General features: G+C 40.8%; 1 protein-coding gene across 1 annotated transcript in view; it reads right to left on the bottom strand.

Annotated features, from left to right (window-relative positions):
* Positions 1 to 18,163, bottom strand: part of RELN (reelin) — a 710,657-nt gene extending 692,494 nt beyond the window's left edge. Inside the window, exon 1 of the mRNA XM_007944540.1 lies at positions 17,938 to 18,163. Coding sequence (XP_007942731.1) covers positions 17,938 to 18,163 — 226 coding nt within the window. The remainder of the gene's footprint in view (positions 1 to 17,937) is intronic.
* Positions 18,164 to 18,555: the final 392 nt, after the last annotated feature.

Raw genomic sequence — 18,555 nt, 5'->3', positions numbered from 1 at the left:
GGTTTCCTTTTTTTTTTTTGCTGACTTTCTACTTTATCAAGCATGATGTCATGCGCCAGGAACTAGTCCCTCCAGATAACGTGTTCAACGTGCATAAGGCAAAATCTCATCATCCTCCCTTCAAGGAGCATTCTGGCTGTACTTCTTCCGAGACAGATTTGTTCATTCTTCTGGCAGCCCATGTTGTTGTTTGCCGTCGAGTCAGCCCCGACTCATAGCGACCCCTCCTTGGGTTTCCGAGGCAGTATCACTACGGAAGTAGGATTGCCCATGCCCAACCTTCCTTCCGAGGAGTGGCTGGTGGGTTTGAACCGCCAGCCTTCTGGTGAGCAGTCAAGTGTCTTAGGCACTATGCTACCAGAGCTCCATAGTATATTTAATATTCTTCACCAACACCATTATTCAAATGCATCAATTCTTCTTCACCTTCCTTAGTCATTGTCCAGCTTTCATATGTATATGAAGCGACTTAAAATACCTGACAGTAGTGTCAGGCTCACAGTTCTCAAAGCCCTAATCTTTGCTTTTTAACACCTGAAAGAGGTCTTTTGCCAAAGCAACAAGTCATTTGATTTCTTGAATGCTACTTCCATGCACATTGTAAATACATACTGGTTAAGAGCATAGATTCTAAAACAACACTGAATACTCTCACATATTAGGTTTGTGAGAAAACATTCTCACATAGTAGGTTTGGGAAAAACACTCCCTGTGATTGAGGTTCTGCATAAGGTTGTTGTGAGAATTACATGAGTTAATATATGTAAGGTATTTAGATCAGCCACTGGCACATATTAAATGCCACAGAAGGGTTTGCTATTGTTATCGCTGCTGTTAATTTAGTCTTAAGTCCTTGAGTTGCCTTCATTTCTGACAGTTTCAGTGCTTGGAATGGGAATGGGAACTCACTTTTTCTAAAGAGTCTAAATCCAGATAATTTCCTTTATATTCCTCCATGATGAATATTGCACATGTAATAATTTTTGCAGAATGAGAATGCAGGAAGTGTTTATGCAAGGAAAGGAAGTGTGAAAAGAACTGGAACTATGATCATAGGATATGTCAACATTCATAACAAAGGTGGCCTAAACTGAAAGATTACATGTTTCCAAAGGTAAGACTGATGTCTGTTTCCTCCCTCAGTTCGTAACAAGCAAGAGAAATGGCAATCCTGGATTTGCAACTGGAGGCTAAGCCAGACATAACAAACAAGGTTAAGGTTGGGGCAGAGCTCACACTCACAACCATGTAACCTATCTAGGTATTTTAAACATCAACAGGATTTACATTTGGTGACACTACATTGTAGAGAAATGACTGTCAGGAAATAAAGTTCAATGAAGGAAACTAGTATAAAGTGTCAGTGAATGAGAAAACCCAGAAATTGGAGGTCAGGCACTGATTACCTCCCAAAAGCACTGCTAGAAATATTAACATAAAATGCATTCTTTGTCACCTGCAGGAGTAGTGCACCTTGAAGAATGTTTTGAAAATATATTGTCAAAAATGCCTCTTAGGTAACAGGAGCTAGGAAACATCCCAGCTCCCATCAAGGTAACCAAAAGCAATTTAGAGCTTGCTAGAAGGACTGTGACTGACATAAAAAGAATGTTAACCAGGTCATCTGTGTGTTTAGAAGAGCATGGATTCTGGAGCAAGGCTGAGTCTACTAATGAGGACTGCACTCAGCTGCAAGTAACAAAAACCTGACTTATTAGAGCTAATTTTTCTAAGCACAGAAAAGGTACTCCAGGACTGGTATATGTAATAGTATAGACAGATTAGGATTTCTGGGAGATGAATATGTGTTCTAACTTCATAACCTGACGCTCCATATTAATCTTGTTCAATTTAAATACTGCCTTATTCTACTACTTGTAGCCATAATCACATAAGAATCCTGTCCCTGCAACCACATTCCTAAGATGATAAAACCAAGACAGGAACAGCTCACAGGGCAGGGCAGTTGCATTCCTCAGATCCTGAGACTAAGGAAGAGACACTGCAAAAAATGCAAATATTAATTTACTGCTTAGATGGCATTTCCTGGTAACAGGCCACTCTTGAGATGTCTTCTTGCCCACTACCCGTGTCAGTATTAACCAGTTTTGGAGCCTTTGCATCCCTGCCCTCCTTTACCTCCTGATAAACTAAGATGGCTGATCCAACATGAGACCAAGACTCACACCAACAGCAAACAGCAGAATACACCGGTGCAGAAGTCACGGCATCCATGATGTTGGAACAGACAGACTCCATCATAGAAAGAGACTATGCATGCCCCTAGCCTAAAGGAAGTTGAGATCTATCTTAGGAATTTATCACAACCTTGTTCTGCTTCCTGACTTTCACAAAAGGGTCAGGATTTTATGACTACTTGCCTGCAAAAGGTCTTTTGAAGCCATGTACCCCACGGCCTTAAAAACTACTATAAAAACCCCTAGCCTGTAAGGCTTAGGAGACACACATTGCCTCTTACCCCATGTGTCTCCACGTTGCAAGGTTACTATCCTCTTATTAAATTTCTTTCTGAGCTACAGCAGACTTTGTAGTCATTATTCCGGAACTCAGCTTTCGACAGATTTTCTGGCAACTATGGCAGGATTTGACCTGAAGCAGAGCTTTGGTGCCAAGAAACCTCCATCCCCTGACAGAGGATCAGTGGCTGCCAAGAAAACGTTTGTCTCAATTCTCTTCGGTGAGTGGGGACTTTCTGGCACGGAAGCCCTGAATAGGTACAACCTACAGCTATGGCTGAGACCTTCCTTTCCCTTTCCGAAATCTCAAGAGGTGGGAACTTGTACCTGGAGTGGCTAGATACCTAGGGAATGGCCAGCCCCATTGGAACCTGCTTCCTAAGTGTCTTGTGTGGCGGGGGACTGGAATCTGCTTGGCAAGTGCCTTGCAAGTGGGGGACTGGAAATCATTCTCTCTTTTCTTTCTTTCCTTTCTCTCTCTTGGGACCATTTGAAACAGGCAACAAATGGTATTCCTGCCACCGCTTCCCTTGCCGGCTCTTTCATTATCTTCCTGTTCATAGTATTTATGAGATTTTTGTGTCCACATTTTTGGAAACTCTCTCTAATTACTTAAACCAAGTTTTTCTTGCATTTTCCCAAGAGTCCCCCTTGTGTCACTTTAGAAAAAGAAAGAAACTGTTCCCTTCCACAGCCCCTTTCTTCTCTCTTTTGGCTCTCGCTCATCACCTTTTAACCTACGCTCATTCTCAATTTGCTATTATAGACTCATCCCTGAATGACTTATGACTTTTACTTTTCAGGTTGCATTGTCATCATTAAGATCAGAAAACCATTATCTGTCAATGATTCAAACAGCCTCATTCTCCTTAGATATCTCCTCCTCCCTATCAGAGAGCTTGATACACGCATGTTTAGGCAGGTTTCTGGACACTTACTGTTGAGGAATCCACCCTTCCTCCACCCACTTCCTAATTATCAGTCACAGGTTGTGGAGAAAGAGAGTGATGGGGAATGGACAGAGCATTCCCAATAATTCTCCCTTAATTTCCCTTCTTGCTCATTGAGAGGACTCGCCAACTGATGAGATAAGAAAGAAAAAAAAAAAGACTAATTTTCCTTTATAATACTCTGCTTGGCTCCAGTACCAAGCCTGGAAATCAAAAACAATAATAGCCCATAAATGGTTTCTTCTCCTTTAACACTATTTTACAATTAAATTTATTTTGTAAGAGGAAAGGGAAATAGAAAAATACCTTATAATCTATATTTTATAATTGTGTATCAAAATCCAGACTGGAAAAAGAATGCTAGGTATGAAATCACAACTAAAGGTCCCCTTAAGGTAGATGTTTTTAAATCAGCCAAAGAACAGAAAAATGTGTTGGATTATCCAGCTAACAATGTGGGAGGGACGTGTGGAGTAACTGGACCCCAACAACCAGACAGCAGTAACACTCCTCTAGAGATAAATCATCACCACTCCCTTACCCAGAAAATCCTCCAGACAGAGCTCCTAGGCCTATTACATATCCTTCCCTGCATATGGCCCTTCTGGAACCTAGCATACTCTCACCCTCCCTGATGGGATTGTGATCTGGAGCCAAGATAGAGCCACAGAGAGCCACTAACTATCCCCAGGCACCAGGGACAGGAATGTATTCCATGAGAAGAGTGCTCAGTGGAGACAGGAATCTGGTAAGAATTCATGTTCCCTTTTCATTATCAGACTTGAGTCAGTACAAAGAAAAGTTAGGAAGTGTATCTAAAGACCCTGAGAAAATTAGAAATGAATTTCAGAAACTCAGCTTCAATTTCATTCTTACATGAAGTGATACAGAAAGTATACTCACTCAGTGCTGTACCACTGATGAGAAGGGAAGGATTAAAAGGAAAGCCAGAAAATATGCTGATAAAGTAAGCAGGACTGACCCTGATTCAGAGATTAAAAAGACCAGGAACCACAGCAATACTAGATGAAGACCCCAGTTACAATTTAAATGATCCTATAGAAGCCGACTCGACGGCAAACAACAACAACAACAACATAGAAGATGAGAGGAGGAGGCATTTGATAATTTACATTCTTAAAGGGATATGCCGATATATATCCAAACCATAAATTATAAAATAAAAAAAGTGACCCAGGGAAAGGATGAAAACCCAGCAGCCTTTCTTAGGAGGTTAACTGAAACTTTTAGAAAACATACCAATATAGATCCCGAATCAAAAGCAGGAAAAAAATTGTTCACTATATATTTTGTGACAGAATCTACTTATAATATTTGCAGAAAGCTAACAAAGGGAGAATTGGGCCCGGAGACTCCCCTTCCCTGCCTAATTAAGGAAGCTAACAAAGCTTTTGCTAATAAAGAGCAGGCAGAGGAAGAAGAGGAGGACAGGAAGATGGAGGAACAAGCCCAATTAACCGCTGAGAGCAGACCCAGTTATTGGCTGCCACTTTAGGTCAGCCATTTGAAGGTCCACCCTGAGGTAACCATTTTTGAACAGGCCAAAGAAACACAACTCACATCATCAGAGACTGGGAAAAGGGGCAGTCAGAGTTCAGGCTGATCAAAAAGGCACAAGGAGTGTCCAGAGCATCCGAAGGGCACACACTGACCCCCAATCCCCTGCTCAACCACTGCTGGCCACTGCAAAGAATCTGACAGAGCCCCCTCAATACTAAGTGCCCAGAGATTTGCCCCACCCCAGCTGAACACCGAAGGATTGTCACCACCACGGCCAAGCTTCAGGTTGCCATAGATGTGAAGGTAAGACTATTTGACTTATGTTAGATACTGAAATGGTTTTCTCCATCTTAACTGAATTCCCTAGCCCACACGCAAAGTGGGAATGTCAGATTATGGAAGTCAGAGGAAACCCACAGACCAAATTTTTGACTCATCCTCTGCTTTACAGAATTCATAAAAGAGTATCATTCCTTTGTCTATATGGCTGAATCCCCAACCCCTTTGTTAGGCTGAGACTTCCATGTGTAAATTGGGAACTGAAATCTTCTTAGGAGAATCTGTGCAGGGGGAGATAGGTCATGTAAGTGATCACTTACTTTGCCTGCTAACAGAAATCAAGGAAGCAAACCAACAAGTTTCAGAAATTCCTAGAAAGCTAGCTGAGGACTAGGATGTTTCAAAAACAGGTAGAGCAAAAGGTATAGAACCTGAAAGACTTGCTTTGCACCCTGGAGCATCTTATCTACATAAGAAGCAATGTCCCTAAAAACCTGATGCTCTTCAGGGAATGAAACCAGTCCTGATCCAATTAATAGAGCACAGCCTTATTAAACCCTGCCAGTCCCCATGTACCACCCCGATCCTTCCTGTACTAAAACCTGATGGTTCTTATCAATTTGTGCAAGATTTAAGAGCAGTAAATGAGATAACTCTCTCTAGACACCCAATAGTTCCTAACCCGTATACACTACTAATGCAAATCCCAGCAAATGCCACTGATTTCACTGTTTCAGATTTAAAGGATACTTTCTTTTGTATGACCTTACACTGTAAAAGCCAGCCTCTTTTTGCCTTTGAATGGAAAGATGCTGTAAGTCATGAGAACATCCAGTTTACCTGGCAAGTACTTCTACAGAGTTTTCAGAACTCACCAACACTGTTTGGAAATATATTAGCCAGGCAATTAAGGGAATTGACTCTGAAAGATGGCCTTTTGCTGCAGTACACAGATGACCTTAATAGCCAGTCTAACAAAGAAAACTTGAACTTAAACATCATTCAAGTCCTAAATCATCTGGCCAGATTAAAATACAGTCTCTCCATCTAAGGCCCAGATATTCAAAGAAAATGTCCAGTTCCTAGGTTTCAATTTTAACCCCTGGAGCTCACATGCTAATGCCTGGAAGAAATAAATGTGATCTTGAAACTAGCAGAGCCTAAGACTAAGAAACAGCTGTGAAAATTCTTGGGAATGACAGAGTTCTGTAGAATTTGAATTCCTAACTTTGGAATCATAGCCAAACAGCTTTATGGAAGTCTGAAAGGGGAAGACAAAGAATCCTTAGAATGGACTCCAGATTGTTCCCATGCCTTTATCCAGCTGAACTCTCTCTTAAGCTGCACCCAGCCTTAAGCCCGTCAAACTTGAAAAAACCTTTTAAGCTGTTTGTGCATGAGTGGGCAGGTGTTGCACCTGGAGTCCTCACTCAAAAACTGGGACCCAAAAAAGCACCCTGTGGCATATCTTTCTAAACATTTAGAAACTCTAGCCAGAGGATGGCCCCCTGGCCTAAGGGCAGCTGCAGCTGTAGCCACGCTAACTAAGGAGGCTTCAAAATTTACCTGAGCACAAAATATGGAAGTACTCACACCCCATCAAGAATTCACTGTGTGAAAAGCAAAAGGAAATTCCTGGCTATCAGGAGGAAGAATCACATATTATCAGGTGATACTCTTGGACAGTCTTGAGATAACTGTAAAGGTATGTCAAATTTTAAACCCTGTTACTCTTTTGCCTATGAAAATCTCTTTCATTCCGTTGCTTCTTGACTTCATAGAGGTTATTAATGAAGCATATTCAAGTGGACAGATTTAAAAGATGAGCCTCTCCAAAGCCCTAAGGAAGAATGGTTTACTGATGGAAGCTGCCTGACTGAGGTTATACCAGATAACCACTTGGCTCTGGATTACTGTTGGCAAATATGGGTCTGTGAAGAGTGAGCTATGTCATTGTTAACCTGCATGAGGTAACTGAAGCTTGCCCCTTACCATTGAATACTTCAGCACAAAGAGCTGAATTGATGGCCCTGACTCGAGCGGTGGAACTCAGAAAAGAAAATGATTTGATCACAGACCCCAAGGATAATCCAACTGCACTTAATACTTATACCTTTGAGCCAAATGAAGATTTACGATTTTCATTCAAGAAACAGGTTTGACCACGTGCCTCTTTTTGCTTTCCCTTCTTTTATCTCTTGTTTTTAGAATCACCCCAGAAATCTGACAAGTAGAACATTCTATAATAGTCATGACTGGAGATCCTTTCACCTTAACCTGTCTTGTCTAAACACCCCTACCTGTAGGTCCTATTCATTGGTATAAAGCTAATGGGACTACTGAAACAATATTTTATACATTTAAGGCATCAAACCCCTCTCTTAATAAAAGAATTACTTCCATTTCTGATGTTCCCAATCTAATAACCTAGACTTTTCTATACAAGTGACTAAGGCTACCTTGTCTGATGTAAGAACATATTACCATACAAAATTTTAAAAGGGGTGCCCAAAAGGTGTTGCGGTCACTCCAGGAAAGGCACCCCTGTTAATGTTGTAGGCTATCAAGATTCTATTGTACATCAGGACAGTTGAGACTGGACTGCCACCAGCCTGGTAAGAATTACAAAAGCTGTAGCCCATGGAGAAGAACTCAGTAACTGCTGGATTTGCCACCACATACCAAGGTCTGGGGAGCTCTGGTGGCATAGTGCCTAAGGCATTTGACTGCTAACCAAAAGGCTTGTGGTTCAAACCCACCAGCCACTCGGTGGAAAGATGACTGGGCAACCTACTTCCGTAAAGATTTACTGCCTTGGAAACCCAAAGGAGGTCACTATAAGTCAGAATCTACTCAATAGCAATGAGTTTAGTTTTTGGTTTTTACCAAGGTCTGGAGGACTGCTGAGCCCCCTAGCAGCACCTGAACTAAATTATCCTATTTCTCTCCCCAGCTGCACCCTGACTCATACATACCAGTTATCATTACCAGCACTATTAGTAACTTACCCTGTTCAGGTACTTTGCTTCTCTCTGACCAGGATCTTTAATTCCTTCTTTTCCCGGTGGCAGTTAGAAGCTGAGCGCCCCAGAGGTACCTCCCCTAACCAACAATTCTGGGACTTCCAGTTGTATCCCATATGCAACACATCTTTATATGAACCCGGGTTGGACACAGCAAATAATACCATCCTGAATAGTGCTAATCCACTTATTAGCACCAAGGACTGAAAAAGCTCTGAAGGTTAAAACTGCATCTTAAATTCCTTGACTGAGGTTATACCAGATAACCATTCAGTTCTGGATTATTTGTTGGCAAACATGGGAGTAAATAAAATTTATTGTACCCAGGTAAATGCTACTGGCGAGGTAGAAACTGGATTAAATGCCATTAAGCAGGCTGCTGAATGGACACAACCTAAGCCCCATAACACAAGTGAAAATTTTAGCTGGTTTTCTTCTTTGCTTCCTAACTGAAAATCTTGGTTTCTACCCCTGCTTACAACTGTTGTCATAATAGTGGGCATTTGCATTTTTTTTTTCACCCTGCTTTATCCAGTACCTAATGCCTGGGGTTACACGAAGCCTCTACAATATATATACTATTATGCCTTTAACTACTCCCCTTAACTTAGTTGAGCCTGAAAAGGCATTTTATTCTAAACTTAAAACTGCTGTTCATCCACATATATATCTCCCAGACATTTTGTTTTAACAGCTAGGATAGAGCAGCTTTGGGCCAATACAGTAGATCGGTCTTCATCTCAATTCAACAGGAAGTAGTTACAGAAGAACTGAGACCTTCATCCGTGTTTCCAAAAAGAATTCTGGCCTAAAGTCCCTTTGGTGGGGAAATGTAATAGTACAAACAGACTAGAATTTCTGGGAGAGGAACATGTGTTCTAACTTCGTAAGCTAAAGCTCCATATTAATCTTGTTCCATTTAAGCACTGCCTTATTCTACTACTTGTAGCCATAATCATAAGAACCCTGGCCCTGCAACCACATTCCTAAGATTGTAAAACCAAGACAGGAACAGCTCACAGGAAGGGTTATTGCATTCCTTAGATCCTGAGACTAAGGAAGGGACACTGCAAAAGAAATAATGCAAATATAAATTTACTGCTTAGATGGCATTTCCTGATAACAGGCCATTCTTGAGACATCTCATAGCCCACTACCCGTAGTCGGTGTTAACCAGTTCTGGAGCCTGTGCATCCCTGCCCTCCTTTACCTCCTGATGAACTAAGATGGCTGATCCAAGATGAGACCAAGACTCACACCAACAGCAAACAGCAGAATACACCGGTGCAGAAGTCACGGCATCCATGTTGGAACACACAGACTCCATCAAAGAAAGAGACTGTGCGTGCCCCTAGCCTGAAAGAAGCTGAGGTCTATCTTAGGAATTTATCACAACTTTGTTCTGCTCCCTGACTTTTGCCAAAGGGTCAGGATTTTATGAACACCTGCCTGCATAAGGTCTTTGGAAGTTACGTACCCCACAGCCTTAAAAACTACTATAAAAATCCCTAGCCTATAAGGCTCAGGAAAACACACACTGCGTTGCCTCCGGCCCCATGTATCTTCACCTACTGCCACTGAGTTGATTCCGACTAAGACTGACCCCCATTGGTTTTCCAAGCTGGTAATCTTTACGGAAGTAGATTGCCCAGTCTAGCTTTCGTGGAGTGGCTGGTGGGTTTGAATGATGAACCTCCTAGTTAGCAGTCAGATGCCTTAGGCACTGTGCTACTGCTTATTAAATTTCTCCCTGAGCTACAGCTGACTTTCTAGTCATTATTCTGGAACACGTCCTATGACAGTATATCTGCTCAACTACATAAAGACCCAGCCTCCTGCTAAACTCCTGATCCACCATTCATAACATGTGACAATTATTCTCATGGTTACATGATGGCTGTACCAGCTCCTGGAAGAAATGGGCAAGGCTAGGGCATAAAACAAGTATCTTTTTTTAAACCAGCTTTATCAATTTATCAATAATTTTCCCAAAGACCCTACCGAGTATGCTTATAGTTCATCTCACTGATTATACGTCCACCCCTAGCTACAAGGGAGGAGCTCTGGTAGCATAGTGCCTAAGGCACTTGACTGTTAACCAGAACACTGGTGGTTCAAACCCACCAGCCACTCCTCGGAAGGAAGGTTGGGCAATCTACTTCCATAGTGATACCGCTTTGGAAACCCAAGGAGGGGTCGCTATGAGTTGGGGCTGACTCGACATAACAACAACAAGAAGCTACAAGGGTGCTCAAGTGGCATGGTGCCTAAAGCATTTGACTGCTAACCAGAAGGCTGGCGGTTCAAACCCACCAGCCACTCTTCGGAAGGAAGATTGGCCAATCTACTTCTGTAGAGATACCGCCTTGGAAAACCAAGGAGGACTTGCTATGAGTCCACGGCAGTGAGTTGCACTGCATTTGCAATTATTAAAAAGGGCAATCTCAAATCACAGATAAGACTTTTTTTTTTTTTTTTAAGAAAGCAAGATGTCTACTATTGCAAATATCCAAAGAACATAATAGTTAATATAAATGTATCTATATTTTTCATTTTATATTCAAAGGAGTCATCCAAGTGGTACAATGGTTAAGCACTCAGCTGCTTACCCAAAGGTCAATAGTTCGAACCCACCAGCCACTCTTCAAGAGAAAGATGTGGCAGTCTGTTTCCATAAATATTTACAGCCTTAAAACCCTATGGGGCAGCTCTACTCTGCCCTACAGGGTCACTATGAATCAGAATCGACCTAGCAGCAATGCATTAGAGCAGAGAAAAGGAGTGGAAACCTAAAGGGAGGTAGAAAAGAAGAACACAAATCAAACAGGAACAGAGATACGAAGAAGGAAAAAGAAAGGGAAGAGGAAAAGCAGAGACCTGTTATATGGAGTGGAAAGAGGAAAGACAATGGGGACATTCAGGGGGAAGAAGAGATGGATAAGGGAGCTAGCAGGTGAGATACAGAGAGAAGCAAAGAGATGCAGAGCAAAGAGAGAGAGCGGTGGTTCTGAGGGGAATGTAGCACCTAGCAATAAACTATTCTCCCTCCTTCCCCAGGTCACGTAGTATGTGGGGACCAATGTCCATCGGGTTCCTCTGAGAGATTTTACATTAAAGGAGGAGGAAACCACTTTTCTACCATAGTAACCCGTATTTAAAAAAAAAAAAAAAAGGACTCACATGTCACAGATGAAACTGGTTCTTTAAGAGAGCAACATAAAAGCCTCACTATAAAACATTCACAAGCTCTCCTATGGTTTAAATGTTTTTTAATCAATAAAATTTTTTTTTTCAAAATAAAATTTTACTTTTCTAAGGAAAGTGGAATACTGGGTTCTGCATTAAAGGATAACCTGAGTTTTTCCGTGTCTACTCTGGAACCACACAGTTCCTATAACTATCTCTTTGTGGCATTCAAAAGGTGTCTAGCTACTACTTTAGCTTTGTTCTTTAGCGTGGTTAGGTCTTCCTTATATCACAGATGAACTTTTTGTACATTGTATTGATCCTTCCTATCAATTGCTAGAGTTGGGTAGTACAGGAGATTGAATAAAGAAGGAAATGTATAGTTTTAGATATGTTGCTGTTGTAGTTTAAATACATAGTTTCTAAGCATTTTAGATAAACTTGGTTAACCAGTAGGCACAGCACTCAACCCTCCAGAAGCTTGGCCTTCAGTGACATGTTCATGGTAAAAGACCATGGTGAAAATGATTCTCTGAGCCACACAACTGACGCCAAAGCAGTATCATTGCATGGGATATCTCCAGAGAGCCATTCTGTGTGTGGATGGTCATTATGGGATCTCCTATGTAAAAATTCTATTCCAATTTCTGAAAACATGGTTTAAAACTTCTTTTCTTGTCCATTAGAGCCTGGTGGAACCACTGAGACTATGGCCCCTAGCTGCCCTTCAGGTCTGGAATTGAACCCACACTATGGTTTCCAGCCAAACAAAATACAGGCATATGAGTTGAACATTTATGTCAGTTAGATACACTCCTTGGAGAGAATGATCATGGGAGAAAGAAGGGCTGCTTATGCACAGGGACACAGCTCATGGGGCAGGAGCGTATGGAGGGATGGACACTGGGAAGAGGCAACTATGGGGAGGAAGTGGGAGGGGATCTGCTGCGTGGCAAACTGTGGTCAATGACATAAGACAAAGTATATGTGAACTGCTGTATGGAAAGTGAATTTGCTCTGTAAATCTTCACCCAAATCACAATTAAAAAAAAAAAAATCTGAAAAAAAACCACAACTTTTTTGCTTAAGATTGATGACACTTGGTTATTTTATAAAGGATTCTAAAATCAGCAGGGTAAGCAGGTGGAGTGGATTAATCACCCAAGTGTTTCTTGAAACCAAAATACTTAGATAACTGAACTCCATGTTTTTTATGTGTGTTATATCATTATTCAGATAGACCTGCACCACTTGTTCTTGTTCATAGTGAAACTACCTGTTCCAATCTAATGCACTCTCCCTTCCTTCTTTTTCTGAGTGTAAGGATACTTATGTATTCTATTTATATGGCATAAAGAACTTAATATTTTTGTGTGAGAATATCTACAAGTCTTTTAAAACTGAAATGTTCAAAAAGTACTGATGATTCAATGTATTAAATGCTTTTCAAAAAATAAAGGTTATTTGAAAAAGAGTCGGCATGTCAGCAACTATCCTGAAGATTAAAGACATAATAAGTAAGTTTCCAAGTAACTTTTAAAATGATCAGGAGAAATATTTTTGCTTATTTCGCAACCCACCCTAAATAATTGAGGATGTAAGATTTCCAGCTTATCCTAAAAAGTTGACTAATTCAAGAAAGAGAAAAAACAAATCAAAGATAGATTCTATTTTGAATCAAGCTTATTTAAGAAAAAAAATATGGAAATCAATTGTACTGACCTTTAAATCTTATTAAGGTACCTCGCTCTTACTTTTTAAAGTTGAAAAGAAAATTTTACCAGAATAAAATAGGTCTGTTAAAAATACTTATATGATTACATTGATAAAACTTTCCTATTTATTCTTTATCATTTTATGGTAAATAACAAAGATCCAAGTCTATTTAGAAATTTAGATAAACTGTCTTGTTAAAGCTTATTCTGTACTTTGGATGAAATCATTTACCTATGCTTTCATTTTAATGAAAATATAAGTCTAAAATAAAGATTCATAAAAATTGGAGGGAAATATTCTAATTAAATTTCTAATAACGTTAAGTAAGAATTGCTGCCTAAAGATGTGTTGAATTACAATTCTGGAGGCCTGATTTTTTTTTCAGTTTATGGTTGGAATTGAAACTCACACAGGGAATATGAATTTCATGAAGTAAGATTTATATGATTTAAGAAACAATCTGAACCACATCAGTAAAATATGTTTGAAATAACTTGTAGAGAGTAAGATGAAATAGGTGACAGGTAGAACAAAATGCTTTAAAATACGCCATTTTTAGTCATATACAAGCAGAACACAGCTGCAGTTCACTTATAAATTCCATTTGACAAATGCTTCTGAGAGTTTAGAATATGCTGATTCCAGAAGCAGAGATAAACAGCCACACATCTAATCAACAACACAGTTCCTTTAGCAACAGCAAGTTACTTTAATTCAAATAAAAAACATTTTTTTTAAAGGAATTAAATCTAGAATCTATTTTCAAAAATAGCAACCAGTTGATTCCAGAACCCATCTTGTAGAACAGTAACACTGGCGAGAATTACAATGAGGTACCCTGATCACTTTATCCTGATTATATCATTTTTAGGTTAATGTTCAGTTCTAGCAGTAGGAAATTGATTTGCCTGCCCATTTCATGGTATGATTAAATAAATAATAGAATGGGAATGTAGCATGAAAGAACCACCAACAGTGATGCTGAATTTATAAAATACTACAAAATTCCCTTTTTAAAGCATCATGCCATACATATCACCAATTCAGTTCTGCTTAAGACTATTTTTCTTTTCCTCAACTGATAGTTTAGAGACATTTCTTACTGTAACAGAACACCTCACCCACTTTGGGCCACTGTAATAACAGAGATCTATGTCTATTTAGAAATTTAGATAAACTGTCTTATTAAAGCTTATTCCGTACTTTGGATGGAATCATTTACCTATGCTTGGCTTTCATAGATAATGGTTTTTTTTTTTTTTTTTTTTTTTTTTAATGCCCAGACTCTCCTTTCTGATGGTGAATGAATGAATAGGCCAGTCCTTAAATGACATGATTTCAGCAGTATCTAAAAATGTTTCTATTCCAAAATATACTATCTGCCTGCTCAGTGATACCTAAAATCCTTTTAAATAAAAAATGAGGAAATCTTTCTACAGTTGTAATGAAGACTTCAAATGTAAATATCTTCTGGGAGAATTTAATACTGACGAATCACATTCAGTATAAATTGATTGGGAGGAGGAAGAAAACGCTACGCTGATACCCGAGGGATGGTGGTGAGGAAGAGTGACTGTCATGGGAGAGGAAGGGAGCAGATCCAACCTTCCCATGTTTCACAATATTGCCCAGGTCCCTAGGAGAAGCAGCAGTGAGTCACCAGGCGTGGCTGGGAAAGAGAAATGGCTCTATGACTAGTCATGGTGGTTCGCTTTTCCTGCTTAATTAGAAACTTTCTACAAAAAATTCCAGGTTTGGGGCCTGGAAACCATGTTGGAGAAATAAAACATATCACGGCAAAAAAGAACACTCTTAAAAAAGAAAAAAAGTTTCAGGCGCTAACACCTTTCTAATTCAACTGGGTGTGCATGAGACTTCTTACTGAGCTTTTGCACTGTGATATGCTCATGGAAAGATACCACATGGCAAGAAAATTATAGACAATAAAATTTAAAAGAAATAAGATGAGAATAGAGATGACTAGTGACATAATTTAATTAAGAGATGAGAATCTATTAGATGTAATATACACTGTTTACAGATTTGCCAATATTGCTAATAGGTAATACTATTATTTAATTTGCGAAATCTGTGTCAATACTGCTAGACAAGCAAATTCTTTAGTACTATGTGTATTTCTTTTTGTCAAAAATATTTTCAGTAAAAATCCATTTTAAAAAACACCATACAAGGACCCATAATTTTGAACTGGTTTTATTCTAAACTGATATTTGTGTCTCCATTTCAAATGACCAGCTCTGTCCTACATCCCAGGTCTTAAGGGCAGCTGGCATAGACTGATCGACAACAATGGTCTGTGTTAGGTGCCCTGTACACATCCCGTCTGTGTCAGTGCAATCTGTAGGTAAAATAGTGACAAACAACAGCTCTGTACCCAAACACCATTCATCCAAATGTTGAGTTCAAAATAAGTCATACATAAAACAGTTTTCTTGACAAAACTGCTATCTTTTAAAGATTCGGGAAATTAGAAATAAGATCTCAAGCTAAAATGCTACAAATTTCTTAGTTTAAGTAAAGTTCTTGGCCAAATGACTTTCCATTTCAATCACAAAAGTATATTTGGTTAAGCTGCCCTATCAGCAATCAATTCTTACAAATGATGTATAATTAATTTGAAAAATTAATTTTCAAAAGTCTGCAAGGAAAAGAGACACGGTGTGAGCATCATTTCATGTTTCAACATTTCTTCTACCTGTAGACCATTCACTGGAAAACTCTTACTGAAGGCCTATAATTATAGTTAGTTCCAAAATCTAAATATTTTTTAAAAAATAGGTAACAGTATTGTAAAGTCTGCCAGTAACTAATCCCAAAATTTATATGAATTTGACATTTTATAACTTACATAATAAAATTTCTCTTCCTTTACTAGTGGAGAAAAAAAAAAAGGTAGAAATTGAGATTTTCTCCTCCAACATCCAACTGAAGTGTCACACTTTATTCTTACTCTGTATCATCTATTCCTCTTCAGATTTAGGGATTTGATTATGGTGTGTCTTAGGTTGACTTACGTTTTCTAGCTTTATAGCAAAAACAAAGCTAGATCATGTTCTACCGTTTTTAAGATGCCTATGTTTGCACCTTACAAAGGATACAGAAGAGAAAAAAGTAAGGCTTTGTTTCATCCCATGGTCTTCCATCACAACATGACAATCATACCTTTTAGCTCAGCCACGGCTCACTTACCTACCACTCTCACTTAGAGCTAATAATGGGCAAGCACCTTTGCTAAGGGTCACACCAAGTGACAGGCTCAATCAATCAGTCTTTGGGTTAAGTCTGGGTTGACATCATATTGGCTTGGCCGTTCCACTTAAAGATTCTCGTAACGTCAGAAAAGCACAGATTATTCTTGGGAACAGACTGCAGTAGGCGTTTTTTAAAAGAAGGGACTAGGTACAGAAAATTAATTTTCCAGAGTATGAAATTAGACACCTGCTTTACAGACAAGGCTGCCACCATGCCACAAAAAAGTTGTAAAAGCACAAATAAACCTCTAGGAACCATTTAAACTAATCCTTTCAGAGATGACATGAAAGTCTTTTTTAAAAAAACAGAAAACTTAAAAATTCTTCTAATTTTTATGTGCATATATAACTGAAATGCCAGCTACTCTGTGGGTTATCTCCTGTCAATGTCAAGAACTGTAGGGCTATCAGAGCTTGAAATTATAACATGATCTGCATACAATAAAAACTGTAGTTTCCAGACAATCCTAGACAATAATTTCAATTTGTTTGGGTACAGTATTTTGTATTGAAGTTCTAATTAAATAGTGTCTGTTACGAAGTGATATATGAAGTGATATATTCAGAAGCCACTACAGAAACACACACACACACACATACACAGAAAAACCCACAGAAGGCACTATCTTCTTTATTTTTCCACATACTCACTTTACTAGAAGAAAATGTATTCACTACATAAAACTCCATTTCGTGGAGGTAAATTTTACTTCTCCAATAATGTTTAATTCTGATGAGAGACTGTATAATGATTTTTTTAAAGTGGCTTTAAATTATAAGGGACTTCCAGTCCCTATCTGGAAATAGAGCTGTGCAGATAAAAGACAAAGTCATTAACAAACACCTTAGAGATAATTCTAAAAACAAACAGCATGTGAAAGGCAAGGCAGGAATCAGAAAAAAGCTCCATTGCTGACATTTTAAACGGTACTTTAAACAGAATAGATAACGGTACGCCGCCGCTCCATTTCAGAAGGGCTGACTGACACTGAATGAAATGAGAGGGACCCCTAGCTGGTGAGCAGCGGGAACTTTGCGACCGGCGGGCGGCGCGGGACAGCCACGGCCCCGGGTGCGTCACTATGTCACCACTGTCATCCGCAGAGCCCAGTGCCTGCCCCAACGCCACCCAGGGACTGGGAGCAGGACAAAGGTCTGAAATCCAAGTCTTGGGGTGAAGGAAACAAGACGCGCGGGTCCATTCAACCTGCCACAATGCAAGAATGAGGAGTGAGGGGCAGAGATACCAGCCCCCAAGAATTACCAGGCGTTTAGCACAAGAATCGGCTCATTAGCAGGAGATGTGCTAGGTGGGAGTGTAGGAGGTGGTGATAAATCCCAACTCACGACTTGATTCTCCACTAACTTTGTCTCCCTCAACAGAGCGCAATGTTCGGGTAAGGGCTGTTATGGTTCTTGTTTAAATGGCCCCTTGGAAGAAGGAAAGGGGATAAAAAGCTGCGCTCGCGGGCGCTGGGGCCGGGCGGCGAGCGGCAGATGCTGTGGTACCTACCATGGTATTCTTGTCCTGGTACGTAGTAGGTGGGGTTGCCCGCAATGTGCAGGGAAATGAGCACTTCGCCCTGCTCCCCATCCCCTTCCAGCTCCCCATGGTGGGTGCACAGGAAAAAGAAGGGCGAAAAACGGGGGTAATAGCCCACCGCCGCGCGCGTCCTCAGCGTCGCCCCCAGCAACAGCGCCAGGAGGAAAGTCCGCGGGGCCCAGCAACTCCGCTCCATGCTGCCGCCGCGCGCCCCTCGCGCCGCTCGCTCATTCAGTTTTGGAGCCGCGAGGAGACGCCAGGGCTAAGCAGCCACGCGGCAGGGAAGGCAAGAAGGAAGCGGACGGAGCTGAGCGCGCTGGGGAACGGGAGCCCCGCCGGGAAGTTCCACGGACGACCGCGGCTTCCAAAGTTACTTTGAGCCTCGAGAGCGCGGGACTGGGGCTGTGGGCAGCGAGAGCGCGTCGTCTGCCGCCTCTGTGCGCCGCCGTAGCCTCTGCGCGACGCCCCTCGGCCAGGCCTGGGAAAGCGCCCGCCCCTCTCCACACCTTCTTAAAGCCCGGGGCGCCGAGTCCCACCCGCCGCCGCCACACGTGTCCCGGCCGCTCCCCCGCCCCGCGCATCGCCTCC

The sequence above is a fragment of the Orycteropus afer genome, unplaced genomic scaffold (assembly GCF_000298275.1).
Source record: "Orycteropus afer afer isolate SDZICR_OR568_19922 unplaced genomic scaffold, OryAfe1.0 scaffold00007, whole genome shotgun sequence".
Lineage (NCBI taxonomy): Eukaryota > Metazoa > Chordata > Mammalia > Tubulidentata > Orycteropodidae > Orycteropus > Orycteropus afer.
This window is presented reverse-complemented; position numbering and strand designations above follow the sequence as displayed.